Source organism: Haliotis rubra, unplaced genomic scaffold (genome assembly GCF_003918875.1).
Source record: "Haliotis rubra isolate DU_JTF1 unplaced genomic scaffold, ASM391887v1 Scf807, whole genome shotgun sequence".
NCBI lineage: Eukaryota > Metazoa > Mollusca > Gastropoda > Lepetellida > Haliotidae > Haliotis > Haliotis rubra.
The window spans coordinates 299,473-321,869 of record NW_025767532.1 but is presented as its reverse complement, the minus strand read 5'-3'; the positions used below and the strand labels follow the sequence as shown (position 1 = coordinate 321,869).

General features: G+C 39.1%; 1 protein-coding gene across 7 annotated transcripts in view; it reads right to left on the bottom strand.

Moving 5' to 3' along the window:
* LOC124261741 (protocadherin gamma-A1-like) overlaps window positions 1-22,397 on the bottom strand; it is a 72,910-nt gene that overhangs the window by 24,255 nt on the left and 26,258 nt on the right. For 6 of the 7 annotated variants that reach the window (XM_046696096.1, XM_046696094.1, XM_046696097.1 and 3 more), the window contains 5 exons: window positions 4,858-4,939; window positions 4,204-4,272; window positions 3,401-3,594; window positions 2,155-2,244; window positions 722-829 (listed from right to left, as the gene is read on the bottom strand). In XM_046696096.1, the coding sequence (XP_046552052.1) occupies window positions 722-829; window positions 2,155-2,244; window positions 3,401-3,594; window positions 4,204-4,272; window positions 4,858-4,939 (543 nt within the window). Of the gene's footprint in view, window positions 1-721; window positions 830-2,154; window positions 2,245-3,400; window positions 3,595-4,203; window positions 4,273-4,857; window positions 4,940-16,147; window positions 16,431-22,397 lie in introns of those variants that run through there. The other variant, XM_046696099.1, reaches the window with a different exon arrangement.

Genomic DNA, 22,397 nt, shown 5'->3' with positions numbered 1-22,397 from the left:
ACATGAGTGAATTAACGAAATTAGTGACAACCAAAGAAATATCATCGCTTTTTTTCAAAACCATTGTAAGAATAGAAACCCTAGCTTTTGTTTATGAAGACTTAAGTTTGGATCACCAGTCTACCACAAACAGAAAAAAACCGTATTGTCTCCAGTAGGTGTTGGCGGCATGCGATGATCATAATGCCTTTATATAGATGTCGTAAAATAGGATGTCTTTAGTTTTCACGAACACCTGATTTCATTACTGATTTTCAGTGATCCTAGCATATACAGTTTTGTTTATAATATTTATGTTGGAACTTGACTGAACTTGACTGAACTGAAATTAAGTATGATTTAATGAAGTAGTGAATGAGTTTAGTTTTACACCGCTTTTAGCAATATTCCAGCAATATCACGGTAGGGGACACCAGAAATGTGGGGAATCGAACCTGGGTCTTCGGCGTGACGAGCGAACACTTTAACCCCAAGGCTACCCTACTGCCGCTTAAATAAATACATTTCGGCAGGCAATGGAGATTGACTTTAAACTTTTATCGCAGTTTATGTTGGAAACTAGATTAAACGTAAAATGAAAAATTAATTGTGATTTACCTTTTACGGCCAACGAAATATGTTTTGAGACTGATTATTTGTGAAAGATGTTTCGAGACTATTTTCAGTTGTTTGCATTATACAACATTACAGAAAGCACGGAGAATGTTTGCTGTATACAGACCGAGTACATCTCTGGGATGCTGTAGTAGATACGCCCGTTGGAATTTTTATCAGCATCCCTGTCAGTGGCAGAAGCTGGCGTTGGAATAACGGTTCCATTTGGCTCGATCTGGAACAGTAAGTACAATCATCAGTCTACAGAAGTAAGATGGGAATTATTGTCTTGTTTGTATTCTTTTTCATTTCCTGTCAGTGACTACTAATTGCAATGTGAAATGCATTATATGTAGTTACACATATGATTATGTTGATAATGAATGTATGACTTGTTCGAGAACTAGCGTAATAACCTGATCAAACTCCAATCCTTCAGATGATAAATACAAGCCAAATTGTTTACGAAACTCCAAGAAATTATCAATATAAAAGACAAAGGTAGCAATCCTTGACATGATAAACAGAAACCAAACTGTTTACGAAACTTCAAGAATTTATTAATGAGAAAGACAAAAGGTAGCAATCCTTGAGATGATAAACAGAAACCAAACTGCTTACGAAACTCCAAGAAATTATCAATATAAAAGACAAAAGGTAGCAATCCTTGAGATGATAAACAGAAACCAAACTGTATACGAAACTCCAAGAAATTATCAATATAAAAGACAAAGGTAGCAATCCTTGACATGATAAACAGAAACCAAACTGTTTACGAAACTAAGAAATTATCAATATAAAAGACAAAAGGTAGCAATCCTTGAGATGATAAACAGAAACCAAACTGTTTACGAAACTCCAAGAAATTATCAATATAAAAGACAAAAGGTAGCAATCCTTGAGATGATAAACAGAAACCAAACTGTTTACGAAACTCCAAGAAATTATCAATATAAAAGACAAAAGGTAGCAATCCTTGAGATGATAAACAGAAACCAAACTGTTTACGAAACTCCAAGAAATTATCAATATAAAAGAAAAAAGGTAGCAATCCTTGAGATGATGAACAGAAACCAAACTGTTTACGAAACTCCAAGAAATTATCAATATAAAAGACAAAAGGTAGCAATCCTTGAGATGATAAACAGAAACCAAACTGTTTACGAAACTCCAAGAAATTATCAATATAAAAGACAAAAGGTAGCAATCATTGAGATGATAAACAGAAACCAAACTGTTTTCGAAACTCCAAGAAATTATCAATATAAAAGACAAAAGGTAGCAATCCTTGAGATGATGAAAAGAAACGAAATTGTCTACGCAACTCCAAGGAAATATAAACAGGAAAGATAAAAAGGTAGCAGCAATCCTTGAGATGATAAACAGAAGCCAAATTGTTTACGAAACTCAAAGAATTTTTTTAAAAAGAAAGACAAAGGGTAGCAATCCTTCAGATGATAAACAGAGGCAAAACTCCAAGACATCATCAGTAAGGAAGTGTGTGTATGTGGGTGCGCGTGTGCGGATAAGTTAGTTTCTATTGTATTGGAATTACCATACCTCGCTGACGTTTATGTAGTAATTGTCCTTGTCAAACACTGGAGGGTGGTCGTTGAAGTCTTTGATCAGCATGGTTATTGCGATGGTAAGCTGGAATAGGATTGTATAGTTCCTTTACAGTGGTATACTCACATTGTGGTATACTTACATTCAGGCATAGTGCCTATAGCGCTGTATACTTACATATAGTCACAGTGTGGTATACTTACATTGTGGTATAGTCACAGTGTGGTATACTTACATTGTGATATAGTCACAGTGTGGTATACTTACATAGTGGTATAGTCACAGTGTGGTATACCTACATTGAGGTATAGTCACAGTGTGGTATACTTACATTGTGGTATAGTCACAGCGTGATATACTTCCATTGAGGTATAGTCACAGTGTTGTATAATTACATTGTGGTATAGTCACAGCGTGGTATACTTACATTGTGGTATAGTCAGTGTGGTATACTTACATAGTGGTATAGTCACAGTGTGGTATACTTACATTGAGGTATAGTCACAGCGTGGTATACTGACATTGAGGTATAGTCAGTGTGGTATACTTACATTGTGGTATAGTCACAGCGTGGTATACTGACATTGTTGTATAGTCACAGCATGGTATACTTACATTGAGGTATAGTCACAGCGTGGTATACATACATTGAGGTATAGTCACAGCGTGGTATACCTACATTGTGGTATAGTCACAGTGTGGTATACTTACATTGTGGTATACCACACCAAGCTTGAACATATTTTAACAATATTATAGAGAAAAAAAACCCCTCTAATCTCTACACCCAACAGAATCTGTTTCGGCAGACAGATTATTATCTTGCCTCGACGGTTATGATTTAAAGCTTTGTGCACGGTTCAAAACCCAAATAATAAACTGAGAACCAAAAGAAACTAAACCTCTCAGTTGATTGTATCATGAATTTAAGCTTGTTGTAGTTGAAAATTCATTTCTTACCCCATTGAACCAGTTTATTTTACCCATCAACCATCAGTTATTTTACACAAAATTCCGCAGCCACGTACTTTTAACAAACTGTTGCTTGAATTTGATAAGGCTAAATCAATTTTATCAGCGGTTTTTATACTATTTTCACTATTCCATTAAAATGTAAACACGGTATACCTTTTTAACCCCTTCGTATATACCTTTTCAAAAGCAGTTGTGATCTGTTTCAATCACTTAAGTACAATGACTCAGTACTCAGTCTGGTAGCAGTTTTGTAGGTAGTTCTTACCTTCGGTTGTGGAGACGTAGCCAACTGACACTTCAGTTCCAACCTCTCAGTTTCTTCACCAGTGTCAGCATCCAGTTTCTTAATGAGGAATATCTCCTGACTTGTGTCATTGTAGTCGAAGTAGGTGTTAGCAACCCCCGTCACCAGGACCTCATCAGTGCTGGCGTTGTACTGCATCTTCTTTACCACAGAACCTGTACCAATAACAACAAGTTCTGATTGAACCAGACAATCGAGTGATTGATATACTGAACACTGATCTACGTAGTTGGGATACAATGACACGTGTTGTACTCAGCCTGCTTTTAGCAACATTCAGTCAATATGAGAGCAGGACACGCATTAATTGTATTCATGAGCTTTGTTTGTGTTAGTTGTTTTACGCCGCACTATTATTCCGGCTATATGGCGGTGGTCTGTAAATAATCGAGTCTAGACCAGACAATCCATTGATCAACAAAATGAGCATCGATCTACTCAACTGGGATACGATGACATTTGTCAACCAAGTCAGTGAGCCTGACCACCCGATCCACTTAATCGCCTCTTACTACAAACATGGGTTTCTGCAGATCAATTCTAACGCGGATCTTCAGAGCATTTAATTTATCGGTAGAGATATAACATAGGCGCGGGATGGGCACAATCCATTTGTCGGTACAAATTTAATATGAATACGGGATGGGCATTTTCTGTTTATCGGTATAGATATAATACAGACACATAAATATAAAATACGTTTGCATATGAAAATGCCTGTTGTTACGTCACTGTAAATGTATAAAATAAATTACGGTACATACCAACAGTTGCACTCTCTTGGACATCCACAAATATCTCAGATTGTCCACTAGGCATGGCTACACACGCCTCTGTAAGAATAAACAAATGTCATTTATTATTAGCCATACGGTAGATATCTCAGCTGAAGGAAGCAATTTCTGAATATTGATGCAATATTAACATAAAAAGTGAACGCAAACTCTGTCGTTCTGGAACAAAGTCAAGGTGCCTATCTGCAGGCCAATTAGTCTTGTATGCTTATTGTGGGTTCGAATCCCGGTTCCACACTATTTGCTCACGTGGTTGTTGGTTGGTTTGTTGTTTTACGCCGCACTCAGCAATATTCCAGCTGTATGGCGGCGGTCTGTAAATATGCGAGTCTGAACCAGACAATCCAGTGATCAACATCATGAGCATCGATCTACGCAATATTTGGGATTCACTGACATATATCAACCAAGTCAGCGAACCTCACCTCCCGATCCCGTTAGTCGCCTCTTACGACAAGCATAGGTTGGTAAAGACCCATTCTACCCCAGGTCTTTCCCTGCTGTATGTTAAACCTTACTAAACTGACGGGAAGCAACTGAAATATTCATTCACTGTTCTGAAACCGTGACGTCGAGCAGTAGCATCACTGAATAGCTTCACACTAGAATGTTCTATACACGTACCATATACAGTCAAACCGGAGGCGACTGACAACGCCAACAGCATCCACAACATCACCGTGATTGACACGTCCATCGCCATCCCCTGGAATACAACAATATTCGTTAAAGGTGGATTCGTAACCGACATTGTGACAGTGGCAGCCTGATTGAGATTGGTCACCCAGACAAGATTGCGATAATCAGGTTCCATCTCTCTCCAGTCACTGATCACAAACGTCCGGGGGATACGAGGCTGGTACAGTGCTGGAATAAGCCTCATGTGCCAGATGTTGATAATAGAAAAGTTCGGAGGTTCTCTTTTCAGAAAACATATCATATAATACTCAGCAGAAATGTACCAAAAACACGCATCAGCATTGTTAACTATTTATTTGACGTTAAGACCTTGAGCCTGCATGAGAAGCTCCCTAAAAATCCGTGATAAAAACAGATATTTTGTTTGGTCATTCAAATGTACCACCAAATACAAATCTGAAAGACTAATTATATAACAATGATATTTAATGGAATTACAGTGGGACTTGCTTTACATTCACAAACAAAACATACAATGTGGATTCTAAACAACTCTAAAAACGGATTTTCTTGGATGATGAAGATTTAGTTCATTCTGTCAAAACGTTTTTCAACTGTGTACACCACTTGGAAGTGGTATATCAGTTACTAATATGATGTCCGTTGCACTTCCTTAGTTTTTTTAACTACAACATATGTTCATACGATGACATGTGTCAACCCAGTCAGAGAGCCTGACCACCCGATCCCGTTAGTCGCCTCTTACGACATGCATGTGTTACTGAAGATCAGTTCTAACCCAGATCTTCTCGGGTCAAATAAAGAGGGCCACACCAATGAATTTCCACGTTAATACATGTGACTTTGTGGTAGTACATTACATCGTGACCTCCAGTAAAAGTATGAGTTATATCAGCAATACATATTCCTGTCCTCGTTGATATGGCCAAAGAAATCTTTCTATGACAAGCTATTCAAAATGGTGTTATTGTATACTTAAGTCTATAAATAGTCCGTGAATTATTTCAAACTATCGCAACAAGCGTGGTAAAAACCGGAATATTTACATTTAACAAACATCCAAATGGTAATCACTGAATATACAACGGGCTGGGACATCTCCTTGTGCTAACACCTATACCCAAAAGTAGGAGACTATTTTACTACAAAGTCGGGTCGGCACTTTTAACATATTGAAAACATGCCTAATGTCCGATGCTTATGTGACTGTTTGCCCTTACCCTATAGATGGCCATTCGTCTATGGGAAGGGCGTCCTACATTAAGTTTACCGAAGGGCTAAACGACAAGACCTGCTGCTTAAGGAGAGTTCAGGTGCTTCTGAACAGCTTGGAGAAGATTTATCATCTCTCGACAGGTTCTTTGTTGATTATGTAAGATGTTTGTTTGTTTATTCGCGGTGTTGTCTTTTAACTTGATATAATGTTCAGTTAGACTAACATCTAGTCTCTGAAATGAACATATTTCACAGAAAAAAAACAGTTCCTAAATTATAATAATAAAATATTATGAAAAGCATCAGAGAGACTTTCTTCCAGAAACTATGGAAATCCAGACTTGCCACATGTTCTAGACTTGCACGGGTTTTCTTGGATATATTTGTTTCAGGGTCTGTATGACAGTCTCATGTTCAGTGTGCTTACAGTTTTCATTTTGATTGCTGAGTTTAATTTAAAAAAGGAGTAACGTCATGCAGATAGTAGTATTGCTGATATTGTTCTTAATGTAATACCATACTCCGTGCATGTAATACCATACCCCGTGCATGTAATACTATACTCCGTGCATGTAATACCATACTCCGTGCATGTAATACCATACTCCGTGCATGTAATACCATACTCCGTGCATGTAATACCATACTCCGTGCATGTAATACCATACTCCGTGCATGTAACACCATACTCCGTGCATGTAATACCATACTCCGTGCATGTAATACCATACTCCGTGCATGTAATACCATACTCCGTGCATGTAATACCATACTCCGTGCATGTAATACCATACTCCGTGCATGTAATACCATACTCCGTGCATGTAATACCATACCCCGTGCATGTAATACCATACTCCGTGCATGTAATACCATACCCCGTGCATGTAATACCATACTCCGTGCATGTAATACCATACCCCGTGCATGTAACACCATACCCCGTGCATGTAATACCATACCCCGTGCATACCCCGTGCATGTAATACCATACTCCGTGCATGTAATACCATACTCCGTGCATGTAATACCATACTCCGTGCATGTAATACCATACTCCGTGCATGTAATACCATACTCCGTGCATGTAATACCATACCCCGTGCATGTAATACCATACCCCGTGCATGTAACACCATACTCCGTGCATGTAATACCATACCCCGTGCATGTAATACCATACCCCGTGCATGTAATACCATACCCCGTGCATGTAACACCATACCCCGTACATGTAACACCATACCCCGTGCATGTAATACCATACTCCGTGCTCTAGTGGACTAAGCGTCTGCCAGGTGAGTGGAAGGTCGGTGGTTTGATCCCCAAGACGTTAAACCACGGTACTTATTGTTACCCTGCCTTGTGCTTGGCATAAAGAGGCTAACACAAGGATTGGTTGGCTCGGATCAGTATACTATGTCTGAGTTGGGTATACATGTTGAGTTGTGGTTTAATATATTACTTATGCTAGAATATATTCCAAATATTATAGAGTCATGGCGAATTTGGTTACAACCATTTAAGAACGTTCCAGAATGCCATATTATAGAATAACATTTAACACGTGGGTATTATATGGACATATTTCAATGTTTGTTCATATAATACATGTCCTATCTAAATGGACATATCTCAGTGCATATCCATATAATACATGTCACATCATATGGACATATCTAAATGCATACTCATATCATATATGCCCACGGGTGGGAAACACTTGTGAGATTCTAACACCCCCAAAGATCACTTATAAATCGCTATCACTGAGAACATCAATAGGTTAATGGATACCATACGAGTGACTGTTCAGGCAATGAGGGCACATTAGATTGAAGAACTGGCATATGGAGCCACTCAACATGTCCACTCAATCAACGAAATCAAAAAGACGGTAAGTACACATGTAGGCGTCAAAACACATTCCAGTTACACGTCCTCCACACCTCTCATGTCAAGATCCACGTTCCACTTGACCATCACTCAGACTGACCCCCCATCATGGGGAGGATGTGCCGAGATGACACATTAAAGTCTGGGGTTAATAACGCCAGGGCACCTATCATACTGGGGTCAAAACACAAAGGAAACTTGACACCTGGGAAGCGTGACACCTGGGAAACTTGACACCTGGGAAGCGTGACTGAGTGGAAAGTGTCTCAGGTAGGAGATGTTATCTGGAGACGTTAACCTGACAACAGTTGACAAGAGTCTGGGCCTTGTGATGGACAGTCAGTGTCCTTGCTTTGAGTGTCAGATGTATACAAGGGACACGCTTCTCAGTTGATGCGACAAGTTAACGTCGCCATGCTGAACAAATTTCATGGGCAAGAACGGAAAGAGGAGGAGGAAGAAGGAGGTGTATGAGGAGGAAGAAGGAGGTGTAGGATTGAGGGGAAGAGCAGAAGAAGAGGAGAGGAAGAGGAGACGAAGAGAAAAGAGGAGAAAAGAAAAGAAAGGCGTAGGAGGAAGAAGAGTAGGAGGTGAAGGAGAGGAAGAAGAGTAGGAGGTGAAGGAGGGGTAAGAAGAGAAGGAAGGAAGACTAGAAGACGTGTGAGTGAGTTTAGTTTTACGCCGCACTCAGCAATATTCCAGCCATATGGCGCTGTTCTGTAAATATGCGAATCTGGACTAGACAATCCAGTGATCAACAGCGTGAGCATCGATCTGCGCAATTAGGAACAGATGACATGTGTCAACCAAGTCAGCGAGCCTGACCACCCGATCCCGTTAGTCGCCTCTTACGACAAGCATGGGTTACTGAAGGTTCATTCCAGCCCGGACCTTCCCGGGTCAGTAGAAGAAAGAGGAAGTGGGCAGGAGGAGGTGGAGAAGACAAGAGAAGGAGATGGAAAGAAGAAGGAGGGAGAAGAAGACGAGAAGGAGGAGAAGAAGAAACCCTGAAAGGGTGTGTATGTATAAGGTCCTAAAGAAACTGTTATCAACAATACTCGTTGTCGGGACTGCCCATGCCATGGTACACAGGAATGTGTCTGTGTTTGTGTTGTACTAAATATTCTATTGCATGTATAAATGCATACGCTTTTGTTGAAGATTGTTTAAATGGACGCTTATTTGTCTTCAAGCATCACCAATAACATTTAACATTTTACAGAAAAATGGACAGATATGTTTTCTAGTTTTAAATTTGAATGTTATATACGTTTCAACATAAGTCTGATATACAATAAACATTGAACAGATTCGACCTTGTGTACATTTGCTACCGACCTTGCTGGTGCCAGAATTGGATGCTCAAGGTTTAATATTGTTACAAGGAGACTTTAGGAAATTCCAAAATCTGAAAGCATACATATGTATCGTACCTTAGACAATGTCGAAGATCTGTAACCATCATGTGTCCATCTTTATAAGACTTTTGTAAGCAATACATTCAAAGTAAATATTTAGTTCGACCTTGAGTACAAGTTACCACATTATATTGTATGGCAACCACAAATTATCGCGATTTAAAATCTGATATATTATCTATTTGTTTAAAATATGACTATTGTATGCACGTTATATATCTGGATCTCTGGCCTTCCACACAATAAACATTTGATTTGGCACGGATCTTCACGGGGATACCAGCGCTAAAGTTGACTGATTGATGATAACCCATAAATAACTGCGACAGAACCCTTTCAACATTCACATGAAGCCTCTGCCAAGAGTAAAGTCGATTGTACGATTTAGGCTATATCATGTCAACACTGAAATAGTGATGATTGATTCGGTGACCGGACAAAATCCACCCCAAAATTGCCACCCCGGAAAAAATCCACCTCTTCTTAACAAAAAAATGGACAAAATCCACCCTTCTCAAATTGCTATTGTTAAAAGTTATGTTTTTCTCAAGCATTGCAAACATTGTTTATATAGCATTTACGTTTTCCTAATTGGCTGTTGGTCCTAGATGTTGTTTCAAACATTAAAGGTTTCTCCATTTGTCACATTTTGATCAGTACTTAATCCTCTTTCATGTATCATTAAGTAGACTCGTTGTTGAAATGTGGCAAGATGTTTAGTCATAGATATGTCTGAATGTGTGAAAATATATGCTGTTGTTATATTTATATATGTATTGATGCATGAATGATTCATAAATGTGAAATGTGAAAATGTGCAATTGTCATATTTATATATGCCAAAATGTGCTTACATATGTATTTTGTTTGTTTTTGTTATCAATTATGAATGACTGATATGAATAAAATTCATTTCTGTGACTAAACATGTCATTAGTGTTTTTTTTCTTAGGGTGGAATTTATTAGGGGTGGATTTTGTCCTAGGCTGCAATTTTGGGGTGGATTTTGTCAGGGTGGATTTTGTCCTGGATTCGATTGATTCCTAGATTAACGCTTAGTCCCTGAATATATATAATTTTGATAGCAACAAATGAAACCCATTTAAATTGAAAAGAAGCCCCAGTGAGTTGGGAGCTTCAGAACCTGGGGAAATCTAGACTCGCTTCATTTAGCGATTTAGCACTGCAGGGAGGGCTAGGCAGTGTGAAAAATACTGCGGTTCAAGGACTTTGAGACAGACTAGTTGATACCAGATGTTAGCGTAAAGGTGAGCGGGTTCTGCCCTATCGGTGGCAACCGTCATAAACGGATGCAAAGGCTGGTCATGTGTTCACCTAAAACACAGGAAGGTGCACTACAAGTCCAAATTGACCTAATACAAATGTGCCCAACATAACTCTACATAAGTATCACAGATTCATAATAGATGATAAGGAAAACAAAGCCATTCAAACATTGAAAAATACACTCGACCTCCTAACAAACACTACATCCAATTAGCACCTGTTGAATATGAACCAGGGAGCATCGTTGTCTGTCCCCAGACAGGTGTTAAGACGTATTGACAAGAGCAACACGGAACAGGAAGGCTGGGCCTAGATTTTCGAAGCTCTCTTAGCGCTAAGAGTCGTAAGTGCCATACTAGTCTGTCGTACAGACCCTGAAGCAAATATATCCAAGAAAGCCCACGCAAGTCTAGAAAATGTGGCAAGTCTAGATTTCCTCAGCTTCAGAAAATGAAGAAAGTCTCAGGGCTCCTTTTCATTATATATAAATTTTTACTATGAACTTTTTTCAGTAAAATATGTTCATTTCAGAGACTAGTTGTTAGTCTAGTGCCATACATTAACATTAACTTACGACTATCTTAGCGCTAAGAGAGCTTCGAAAATCTAGGCCCTGGGCTTAACGCTAATGTCTGACCAGCTGATTCCCAGCTGATCGGCTGATCTTACTGCAATCTTGATTGATTGATTGATCAGGATATGCACACGAAGGCAAGGCCGCATTGTCACGGAAACTTAAACTTTAGAGCAATCGTTGGTGAGGACATATAAGAACACTTTGTATGAACATTTTCCAGACGAATTCAGCTGTTTGACATACACCTCCAAAATTTCAGTTAAAACTATTTGTTTAAAAAAAATCAGTTACTTATATGTAGCATACACGTGTACATTATCATTTTGTGTTATTTGTCCTAAATAACAATAATGTCTTAACTATTTTGTTTGGTTGTTTAACACCGCACTGAGCAGTATTACAGCTTTATGGTGGCGGTCTGTAAATAATCAAGTCTGGACCAGACAGTCCACTGATCAAACGCATGAGCATCGATCTACGCAATTGGGAACCGATGACACGTGTCGACCAAGTCAGCGAGCCTGACCACCCGATCCCGTTAGTCGCCTCTTACGACAAGCATGGGTTACTGAAAACCAATTCTAACCCGGATCTTCAAGCAAAGTAACAGAACATAATTGATACCAATTAATGACCAAAAAACGATGGCTTACATATTCTATTAACATTATCGGTTTATTATTTGAACAATTATCTGCATAAAATTGATACCAATGACCAAAGAACGATGGCTTATATATTCTATTAACATTACCGGTTTATTATTTAAATAATTATCTGCATAAAATTGATACCAATGACCAAAGAACGATGGCTTACATATTCTATTAACATTATCGGTTTATTATTTAAATAATTATCTGCATAAAATTGATACCAATGACCAAAGAACGATGGCTTACATATTCTATTAACATTATAGGTTTATTATTTAAATAATTATCTGCGTGTTTTCATCTAACAGTTCCTACATTTACGAAAACCTTTTTGAAAGTATTGTATTTTGGAGACTTTCAGAATCAGGATTGAAGCGAGCACGTAACGACAATTGGCCCTGTCTCTGTCCAAATACATACAAATGCCCCATTAATCCCTTAAGCAATCAAATCTGCAGGGCTGTCCCTGATACTACCTTGTCACACTCACTTGTATGGAGGGGATTCGACGCCCTTGTAGTTCAGATAGTCTCTTGTTGGTCGTGGAAATACAACCAATGTCACAATGTTTAAATGAAGACATCTCTTCTTAATGCCGTAATCCCATGGATTGGAAGTATTTTTAACTATTTGGGCAGCATTTAAATAGCAATGCCAATTGGCATGTTACTCTGTGACATTGAACGGTACTGCCTCACGTATACACCAATATACTCAGGTAGCATGCTTATGTGTTTTGATGTCTTTGGTCTGGAAATAAACACAGGAAAATAAATGGTTCTGTTACAAGTCCGGTGAAGTCCGTTATCCATATGTAAAGCTGTCGTCTCTTAGAACAATATTGATGGCGTGGTTGCGTAAGCTTCACCATACTGCTTGGAAAAAAGAGATTTCGTTAGAACTTAAAAGGAAAACATGTATACCATTCCTATCTATACTGACGGGCGAAGGTAAATAATTCATTTTGAGTGGCAATATTGGCACAGGTTGTTCATCTTCTGTCCGTAAATAAGACCGCCTCCGTGGTGTAGTGGTTAGAGCGTCCGCCCGGAGAGCGGAAGGTCGCGGGTTCGATCCCCGACCGCGTCATACCAAAAGACGTTAAAATATGGTACTTGTTGGTCCCTGCCTGGCGCTCGGCATTAATGGGTACAACAAGGACTGGTCGGCTCGGAGTCAGTATAATGTGTCTGAGTGGGGTATTCATGCTTCACTGCAGCATGGTATCTCAGTGGGCTAGCACTATAAAACCAGCTTAAGTCTGGGCTAGTACAAGCAGCCACACATACACATACACATACACATGCATGCACGACGTCATATGAGCGAAATATTCTCAAGCACGACGTTAAACCCAATTACACCTCACCTCACCTGTCCGTTAAGAGAAACGACAAATCCCTTTCCACATACGTAAGAAATCTGCTAAAGAGACGACTGTACAATTGTGACTATATTATGAGTATGTGTTTGAATGACGCCGCATTCAGCAGCATTACAGCTGCGATCTGCAAACAATCGAATCTGGACCAGGCAATCCAGTGATTGACATTATGACATGACAGAGCATGTGTTTATGAATCACTGTCAAATAGTGATGATACCAGGTGTTCGCGAAATGGTGAACGTATCCTGCCCCACCGGTGGCACCCGTCATAAATATATCCAAAGGCTTGTCAAACTATAATCTGGTGTTTGTTATGGTCATGCTTCTTGAATTTGAATTCATATTTCAAAACATGCATGGACATTTTACCAGCACAACAACGAATCATATCTGAGGTTAGTTGATATTTCATTGTCATAATATATTGAGATTACTGGAACGGTTTAGATGGTGATTTTAGGATGTGTCTTATCGACAAACGCTTAGTCTCTGAAAATATATAATTCTGGCAGGAACAAAAACTCCATTTAAATTTGAAATGAAAATGAAGTAATTGTTGATTGGGATCCACGATCACAGAATTCTGCCCCTCGTACCCTCATTCCCAAAATCTTGACCAACATGATGGACAATGGTATGACAGTAATAGAGCGTTCCTGTTGTAAGTTGGTTGAAGCTGTTTGCCGTTGGATAAATAACCACAGAACATTTATGACATACGGGAAATAAGACATTTTACACAATGATTGCATAATGCCCTGCTTCGTCATAATCGATGTTTCGTAACAGACAGGGTTTCGTCATATTTAACTTCGTTATTTCAGTTAGCCTTGGCGGTTATATAGGACAGTAACAATCTTAAGTGACTTAAAACTTTACGTCGCATCGACATTACTTCACTCCGTGATGAAGGAGTAAGTCTATACTTGGAAACGACGTGGTCCATCACAATAAAGAAGTTGACATCCATACAATTCAAGCCTCTCTCTCTCTCTCTCTCTCTCTCTCTCTCTCTCTCTCTCTCTCTCTCTCTCTCTCTCTCTCTCTCTCTCTCTCTCTCTCTCTCTATATATATATATATATATATTTATATATCATAAAGTTGACATCCATCAATTCATGCCTCTCTCTCTCTCTCTATATATATATATATATTTATATATCATAAAGTTGACATCCATCAATTCATGCCTGTCTCTCTCTCTCTCTCTCTCTCTCTCTCTCTATATATATATATATATATATATCATAAAGTTGACATCCATACAATTCATGCCTCTCTCTCTATATATATATATATCATAAAGTTGACATCTATACAATGCCTTTATGTATATTTTCAGAGACTAAGTGTTTGTCGATAGGACTTAAGTTAACTGTATCTACAACACACCATAAACATCACCATCTAAATCGTTCTCAGTATATTACGACAATGAAATATCAATTCTCAGCAGGGGCTTAACTTTAACCATACGCATCAAAGACGTACAGTCACATTACACCACTGTCTGCCGTTACGTCATAGTGTCACCCCAGTGTCATGTTTGGTTGACGACTGGCAGATATTGAGCTTCTTAACGACATGTCTGTGTCTTTGATGTCCAATGTTTTACAACAAATGCTTTTGTAGAATAATGAGACGTGAAGTATTATATCATATATACCGTGCCTATAATACTGTTAAATGAGATGATCTACAGACATAACAAAGCTATATCCAAGACAGAAACCTGGTTAAGATAGTTAAATTTAGGTAAAAAAAGGCTATGTCTCATAAGTTTTTAAAAGTTTTAAATAGCTCTGTTTACTGATCCGACATTAGTGTTGTTAATACCATAGAGAACAGGCCATCAGTGATACTTTGATCTTCAGACGGTATTTAATAATAATAATAATAATAATAATTGATATTTTTAGCGCGCCATTTTCCACCCACTGATACATGCTCAAGGCGCTACATAAAAGCATACATACAACTGACTGACTGACTGAGTTTAGTTTTACGCCGTTTTTAGCAATATTCAAGCAATATCACGGCGGGGGACACCAGAAATGGGCTTAACACATTGTACCCATGTGGGGAATCGAACCCGGGTCTTCGGCGAGACGAGCCAACGCTTTAACCACTAGGCTACCCCACCGCCCCTAGCATACATACAATGCATACAGAGGATAAAATAGTAAAATAAGTATACATTGAAATTGATGACAGAAAGATTGATTTTAGGGATAGGCTTTGGAAAAAAAGAAAGTCTTCAACTTAATTTTGAAAGTTTCCAATGTGGGAGACTGCTTTATGTACAGAGGGAGAGAATTTAGCCCTATATGTGTTATTAATTAGAGTCTCTATGATTTGTTTTCATTCGAAACGAAACCAGATCATTTCCTGGTGTAGGTAGGTTATTGTTCAAGTCAAACGATAAAAGCTTATATCTCCATGTGCAGTACATACGGCGGTTGAATACATTATGAAAAGGACCACAGGTACCAATCAGTCAAACGGGAAGCACCGAGTAGAGTCGCGTCCCCTTGTTGTACCAGGTTCCGCTGTTAGTAGATTAGAATCCCACATTTGAGCCGATGTGATAGCGATCTTCTTCCCTCCACCCACCCGAAACTTACACGAGGAGAACTAAGATCATTTTAAAAGCTGGGTTAAATATCTCCCTGACTCAAATCACAATAATTGTTGACTTCAAATGACGGTGGTTATGTTTATGTCAAAGAAATAACCTAGGCAGCCTTGAATGGTTACGCGTAAACACAAGGCTTAAACATCACCCATCATTCCAGTAAAATACCCCGAGTGACTCACACGTTGAAACAACTTGAACTGTTCTTCAACATCTGTACATTGTTAACGCTGGTGATTCATACGTCGAGAACGCATCTCCGTGTCAACGTCGTAGACCCACAGTCAAATGATGTCACCGCTTCTTAATTCATGATACTCATCCCAAAAGTTATAAAATCCTCACCATCTCCATCTTCAAAAGGTATTCATAAACATCCACCACTAAAATGATTGTGAAACAGTTTAGCCTCTGGTAAGAATAGTCAGCTTAAGGAACCTTCTCAAGCGATGGGTTTACAGCGCCATTCAGCTCCACACAGAAACCAAAATGTGGATTGAAGTGAGACGATGTGCGGGTCGTTTCAATCTGATTCACATCATTAAGACTGAAAGGTGATCGGTTCTATACAACAGGCTCACTGGAGTAGCAACATGGCAGCCTCAGCACCATTGAAGTGATGTTTATAAAAAACATGGATAATGTAGGTTATACCATTATGGTGTGGTTTGACTCAAGACATTATCAACGCACCTGATCACCTCATTTAATTTCATATAGCCCAACAGATGAGTGGGCACATTCATAGGCCTAACATTACATTGTTGCACATATGATTTTGTGGATGGATCGTTTCAGAGACTACGTGTTTCTATAGTAACATCTGATACTGCAGGCTTGATTTTAGGCATAATAGAAAAGATGAGATGTGCAATCTCGAGGAATGTGGTAATGCAACAAGCCAGTGTAGTCATGCAGAATCTTCGTGCTTGCTTAAAGTTGGTATATTTATAACTTAAACGTAGATGTGTTAAAGTTTTAAACATATTCAACATTTAGACGTAGATCTGGGTTAGAATTGGTCTTCAGCAACCATGCTTGTCGTAAGAGGCGACTAGAGGGATCAGGTGGTCAGGCTTGCTGACTTGGTTGATACGTGTCATCGTAACCCAATTGTGTAGATCGATGCGTAAAACTAAACTCACCCACTCGCTCACCAATTGTATGTCCTGAATGTTCAGATCCTGCTCAAATTGCCACCCCCGTGATGGTATAGTTCAAGTCTCCTTGACAAGCTATACTTTGAAATCGTTCATAGCTCATCGTGACACTTGTTTTAATGGATATAGTACTTCACCATCATTCTACAGACCAGGATAAAATCCAAATTGCTTATTTACAGACCTCCGCCACATAGCTGGAATATTGCTGAGTGCGGGGGAAACAACAAATAAAACGTACATGCGTTAATTAGTGAGTTGTATGCCGCTATTCTAACATAATTCCAATACTGCTCCGTCAAGACCGGATGGCTTTAACTTTCCAACAATCAGTTTCCCTTTTTGACCAACCTTTACATCCTTGCCCTTTGTGTCTATATTTCACAGCTTTTTAGATACAGCGGGTAATTACAGGGTGTCAAAAAGAGTCACACGACGAAAGTTATTCGACCAGGGTGACAACATTCAAGACCCCCTTATACTTTTCAAGACGTTTTATGGTAGACCCAAAAGGGGACACAGTAAAACCTGCCAACACCGGCACCTGTCTGTTCCGTATTCCGGCACGACTTTCCGGTCCAAACAAGCAACTATAACTGTCATTAACGCTGTCTAAACCGGCATGTGTATGAGGGGTCTAATCTAGGACTCATAATCCAATACTCTAATTAATTCTCTTGGCATGCTAGATAATCAGGAAGTAGTGATTGCGCGGTGAATCAAACGCTCTAAGCCGACATGGGTATGAGCAGTACAATCAAGGTCCCTTAATCCAATACACTCCTCTCGGTACACTATACTATAGAGATAAAGAGACTGACGAGTGTAAATGGCAGCCATGTTGGAAAATGATCGTAACCGTCTAAACCGGCATTTTATTTCGGTCCCGTGGGGTGCCGGTTTAGACAGGTTTCACTGTATTTCCAAACTGACGCATCACAAAAGTAATGTCAGATACTGTTCCCTATTTTGACCGCATTTCTTCATGTGAACAATTGACCTGCATTTGCATGTGTTTGTGGCCGATGGCACTGATTGGGCAGGATCATCAATAATTGATTGTGATTCTTATGTACATATATATGATATTGTCGGAATCATACGGTGGATAATGGATATCTGTTATGATTATGTTTTTGTCTGTTTTTTACATACACGGGTATTATTATCCGTAATATCTTGACGAGAAGAAAATGAATGGTTTCGAACATTACAAAGAATGAGAAATCGAACCCAGGTCTTTAGTCTCACAAGTTACGCGATCACAACGTTATCCGCGGGTCACTGTAAGTCTTGGTTTGTCATACAGAACCTGAAACAAATTTATGCAAGAAAGCCCATGCAAGTCTCTGGGCTCCTTTTCATTATATTTCATGGTTATAATTTAGGAACTGTTTTTTTCCTGTAAAATATGTTCATTTCAGAGACTAGTTGTTAGTCTATGTAAGCCAAAGCATCCTGAGTGTGTGACAGGTATCACGTCATTTCACCTTAAATCCTGGTTGTTAAAGCGTCATCTCGTCACGCCATGCGCCTGGATACAGTGTAGCATAGACAGACAGATATTGTATTTAAGTCTCACCTCATGTAAAAGTACAGATATATACACACATATACATAAAATGAGCCACCCTTTAAGGGTTATGATAGACTATTACATAGAAGTGGCTTATATAATAAAAGTAACAATATGAAATTAGCCGTATAAAAGATGTTTTCTTCTTTGAAGTATATAAACGCAGGTTTTGTCTGTAAAATAAACATGTTCTTTAAATAGTAAAATCATTTTTATCATTCTCACATAAATCTAGGAAGTTGGGATAGCTGAAACACATATGGCCATATAAACTTTCACGTAGATCATCGTACAGCGGACATTCCAACAGTACATGGCGTTCATCCTCAATCTTATCACTACATTGAAAACACACCCTTTCATTTACATTCATATTTGAATATCTGCCTGTTTCCAACTTTAGAGGTGCCGTCCGGATCTAAACTTGGAAAGGGCAGATCGATAGGAGCGTGACATTTGCATACTTACATAGCTTTCGCAACCATAAACACTTTTAAACATTCTATACGACTCCTGGAGTATCCGGACCGCCTCCGTGGTGTAGTGGTTAGAGCGTCCGCCCGGAGAGCGGAAGGTCGCGGGTTCGATCCCCGACCGCGTCATACCAAAAGACGTTAAAATATGGTACTTGTTGGTCCCTGCCTGGCGCTCGGCATTAATGGGTACAACAAGGACTGGTCGGCTCGGAGTCAGAATAATGTGTCTGAGTGGGGTATTCATGCTTCACTGCGGCTTGGTATCTCAGTGGGCTAGCACTATAAAACCAGCTTCAGTCTGGGCTAGTACAAGCAGCCGCACATACACATACACACACGCATGCACGTCGTCATATGAGCGAAATATTCTCAAGCACGACGTTAAACCCAGTTTCACCTCACCTCACCTGGAATATTCTCGCCATGTTATAGCTAGAATATTGTTGCAAGTGACGAAAACATATTTACTATTTGAACAACTAAAGGTTTACCTGTGAACATACAACATGTCAAATTGTTCCAGTGGGTCTTCGCAACTTGTCCAGTAAAGTATATTTTAGTTGAATGTCATATCAAGTTGATTACAAGCCCTAATACCACCAAGCCACAGCGGAATCCCTTCTGATCCTGTGTTAATCAGGGCGTTACGTTTCTTAGAAAATCTGTTCTGAACCATAAACGCCTTAATACACGTATGGACACAGGATTACCTGGAGGGAGGATATCCGCGTAGAATGGCGCCGATGTCGTCCACGTACATCATCACACTCACGTACATGATAAATAAGTGAGTGAGTTTTGTTTTACGCCGCATTTTCATGATAAATGAAGCGACCCGGAAACGTAAGGTTGTGTCTCATACAGGATAGCTATTGTCTTGACTAGAAACCAGTCGACATATAAAAGACGATGTGTAATACATTAAGTTTCTCTACGGTAATATTGGTACATGAAAGACTGTCTAATGGCGACGACTCAGAGCCACGAATACATGACATTTTTACGGATAACATTCCTTTTTCTTCTTTATACGACGTTTCAGAGCTAATTCTTGCTACTTCATCAAGATCAACTTCACCCAAAGCCATGATCAAATGTGAAAGCTATTACTGTCACAGAAGTTGCATTAAAAACATAACGAACACATTACAAAACACATAACAAAACCAGCAAAGTGTAGCCAGTAAACAATAATGAAGGGTACTCTAATGCAGCACGAGGTGCACGGAGCTCCAAACGGCTGAGGCCCTGTATATAATTGGCCAAAATGGCAGAGAAAAAATAACAACCCACTGCTAGAAACATTTTTTCGCTTGAGTGAAGATCCGCGGTCAGAAGGTTCAAATGTGACACGATTCCCAAGGGAAAGAAAGAGCTGTAGCACCTGAACTAGACGGGTATTATTATACATGTGTGTACATATTAATTGCTCAAGAGCACTTTGGTTAAATCGTTGAATATGTTAATAACCCGTATGGGTATGGGCTGTTGTTTAGGTTGTTGTACATGGTTTGTGCTGTGGAAGGTCAGGTGAACTTATTTACAACATTGTTGTCTTGTTTGTTGGGTACAGTACATTCGACGTTACTACTACCGTTAAAGTAAGTATTTAACCAGTCAAGTAACCTGTATTCGTGGCAGTCAGTTGTGTCATGATCACCAAGGGTATTAATCTTCATAGTTCCTGATCCGAAATATACCAAGCTAAGCTTACAATGATACCTCCTAAGTTGTTGGTAATGCATACATATTGAATCAACCTCAGTATCAACCTTAGAATTTATCATATTTGCAGAAAAAAACATTTCTAAAAGAATCAATGATGTAGAAAATTAAAAAAAACAATGGTTTCCTTTCATCCCATTTCTCAATCAATGACTGTTCAACCGCCCTTTAGAAGCTAGTATGTGTCAACCTATCTTACTTGTATATTGCTCTTGTTACTGTTGCGGCAGAGTAGCCTAGTCGGTAAGGCTTTGGCTCGTCACGCCGGGTTCTATCCCAGGGGTACTGTCTGTGGGACCCATTTCTAGTATCCCCCTACATGATATTGCTAGAGTGTTCCGGAGAGGGGCGTAAAACCATACTCACTTCTGTTGCAATAATATGTTTGTATATATGTAACTATGGGAAAGAATTAAAAAAATATATAACCCCCAAAAAGCCAAAAAAAAACCCCAAAACCAACCTCAGTATCACAGTGTGGTCATAGTGCCTAGTAGAACCCTCATAGGACCATACATTTACATAGTTTAAAACGGAGAAAAAGAGTTATTTTTAAGTCATAATTTGTTCACTTACAGCCTGTGCATTATTAGTGAATACATTTGTATAAGAAATAAATTGTAAATCAGTGTGCAAAATACAGAAATTCAATGCAAAACAAATATTTCCAGTCTTTATCTTCAGAAACAAATTGCGTTTGGTGTCAAGGACAAATATAGCTGTGACTGTCTTTAATGACAAAATAACATTACACACCAATGCAGCAAGAAGAGGTGTATACATGCATCTCTAGGTCTCCAAATATAAGGTTTCTATTCACTTGAATCGATACTTCATTGGTTTACTTTTCTAAATATGAATTGACGATCAGTTTGACTTATGTTAAGAGATTCACGGGACCATGAATATATGAAGATCATTCAGGACATTACAAAAGTCCAAATGAACTTTTGACCATTCGTGCATATTTTTTCATAACTAATATTTTTGACTACGTGACAAATCCCATTTTAAAACAAAAGAATCGGCATGTATCAAATGTTGACCACTAGCACTGCAACGCTATAATACAGAACATGATTACGCAAGCGGAAATCAAGAAGTGTCCTCAAACAAAAACCAGAGTGTGTTTGAGTTTCCCCACTGTTTCCCGACTACATACAGCTAGTTTACCTCTCAATACACTAACAAAATGAGTTTGATAAGCCAACAAAAGAGAGTGGACCCACTTCTAGGGAATCACGGTGTTCCGTGTGTTTAGTCAATCTTGGCACCTCTTCTCTAGGCTGCGCTATGCTGTGAGCAAATGTAATCTATTGGAGCTATACTGAAGCCACACTGCTCAGCACCGTGGTGCCTTGGAAATGCCACTGAGCACTAATTAGGAGACTCGAATCCTGATAACCTCAGAAGCTTAGCGCGGAAATGGAGACAAGGTTTGGCACTGTGAACTGTCTACACTAGTACACATGCTAAAGTTCATTGTCCAGTATCA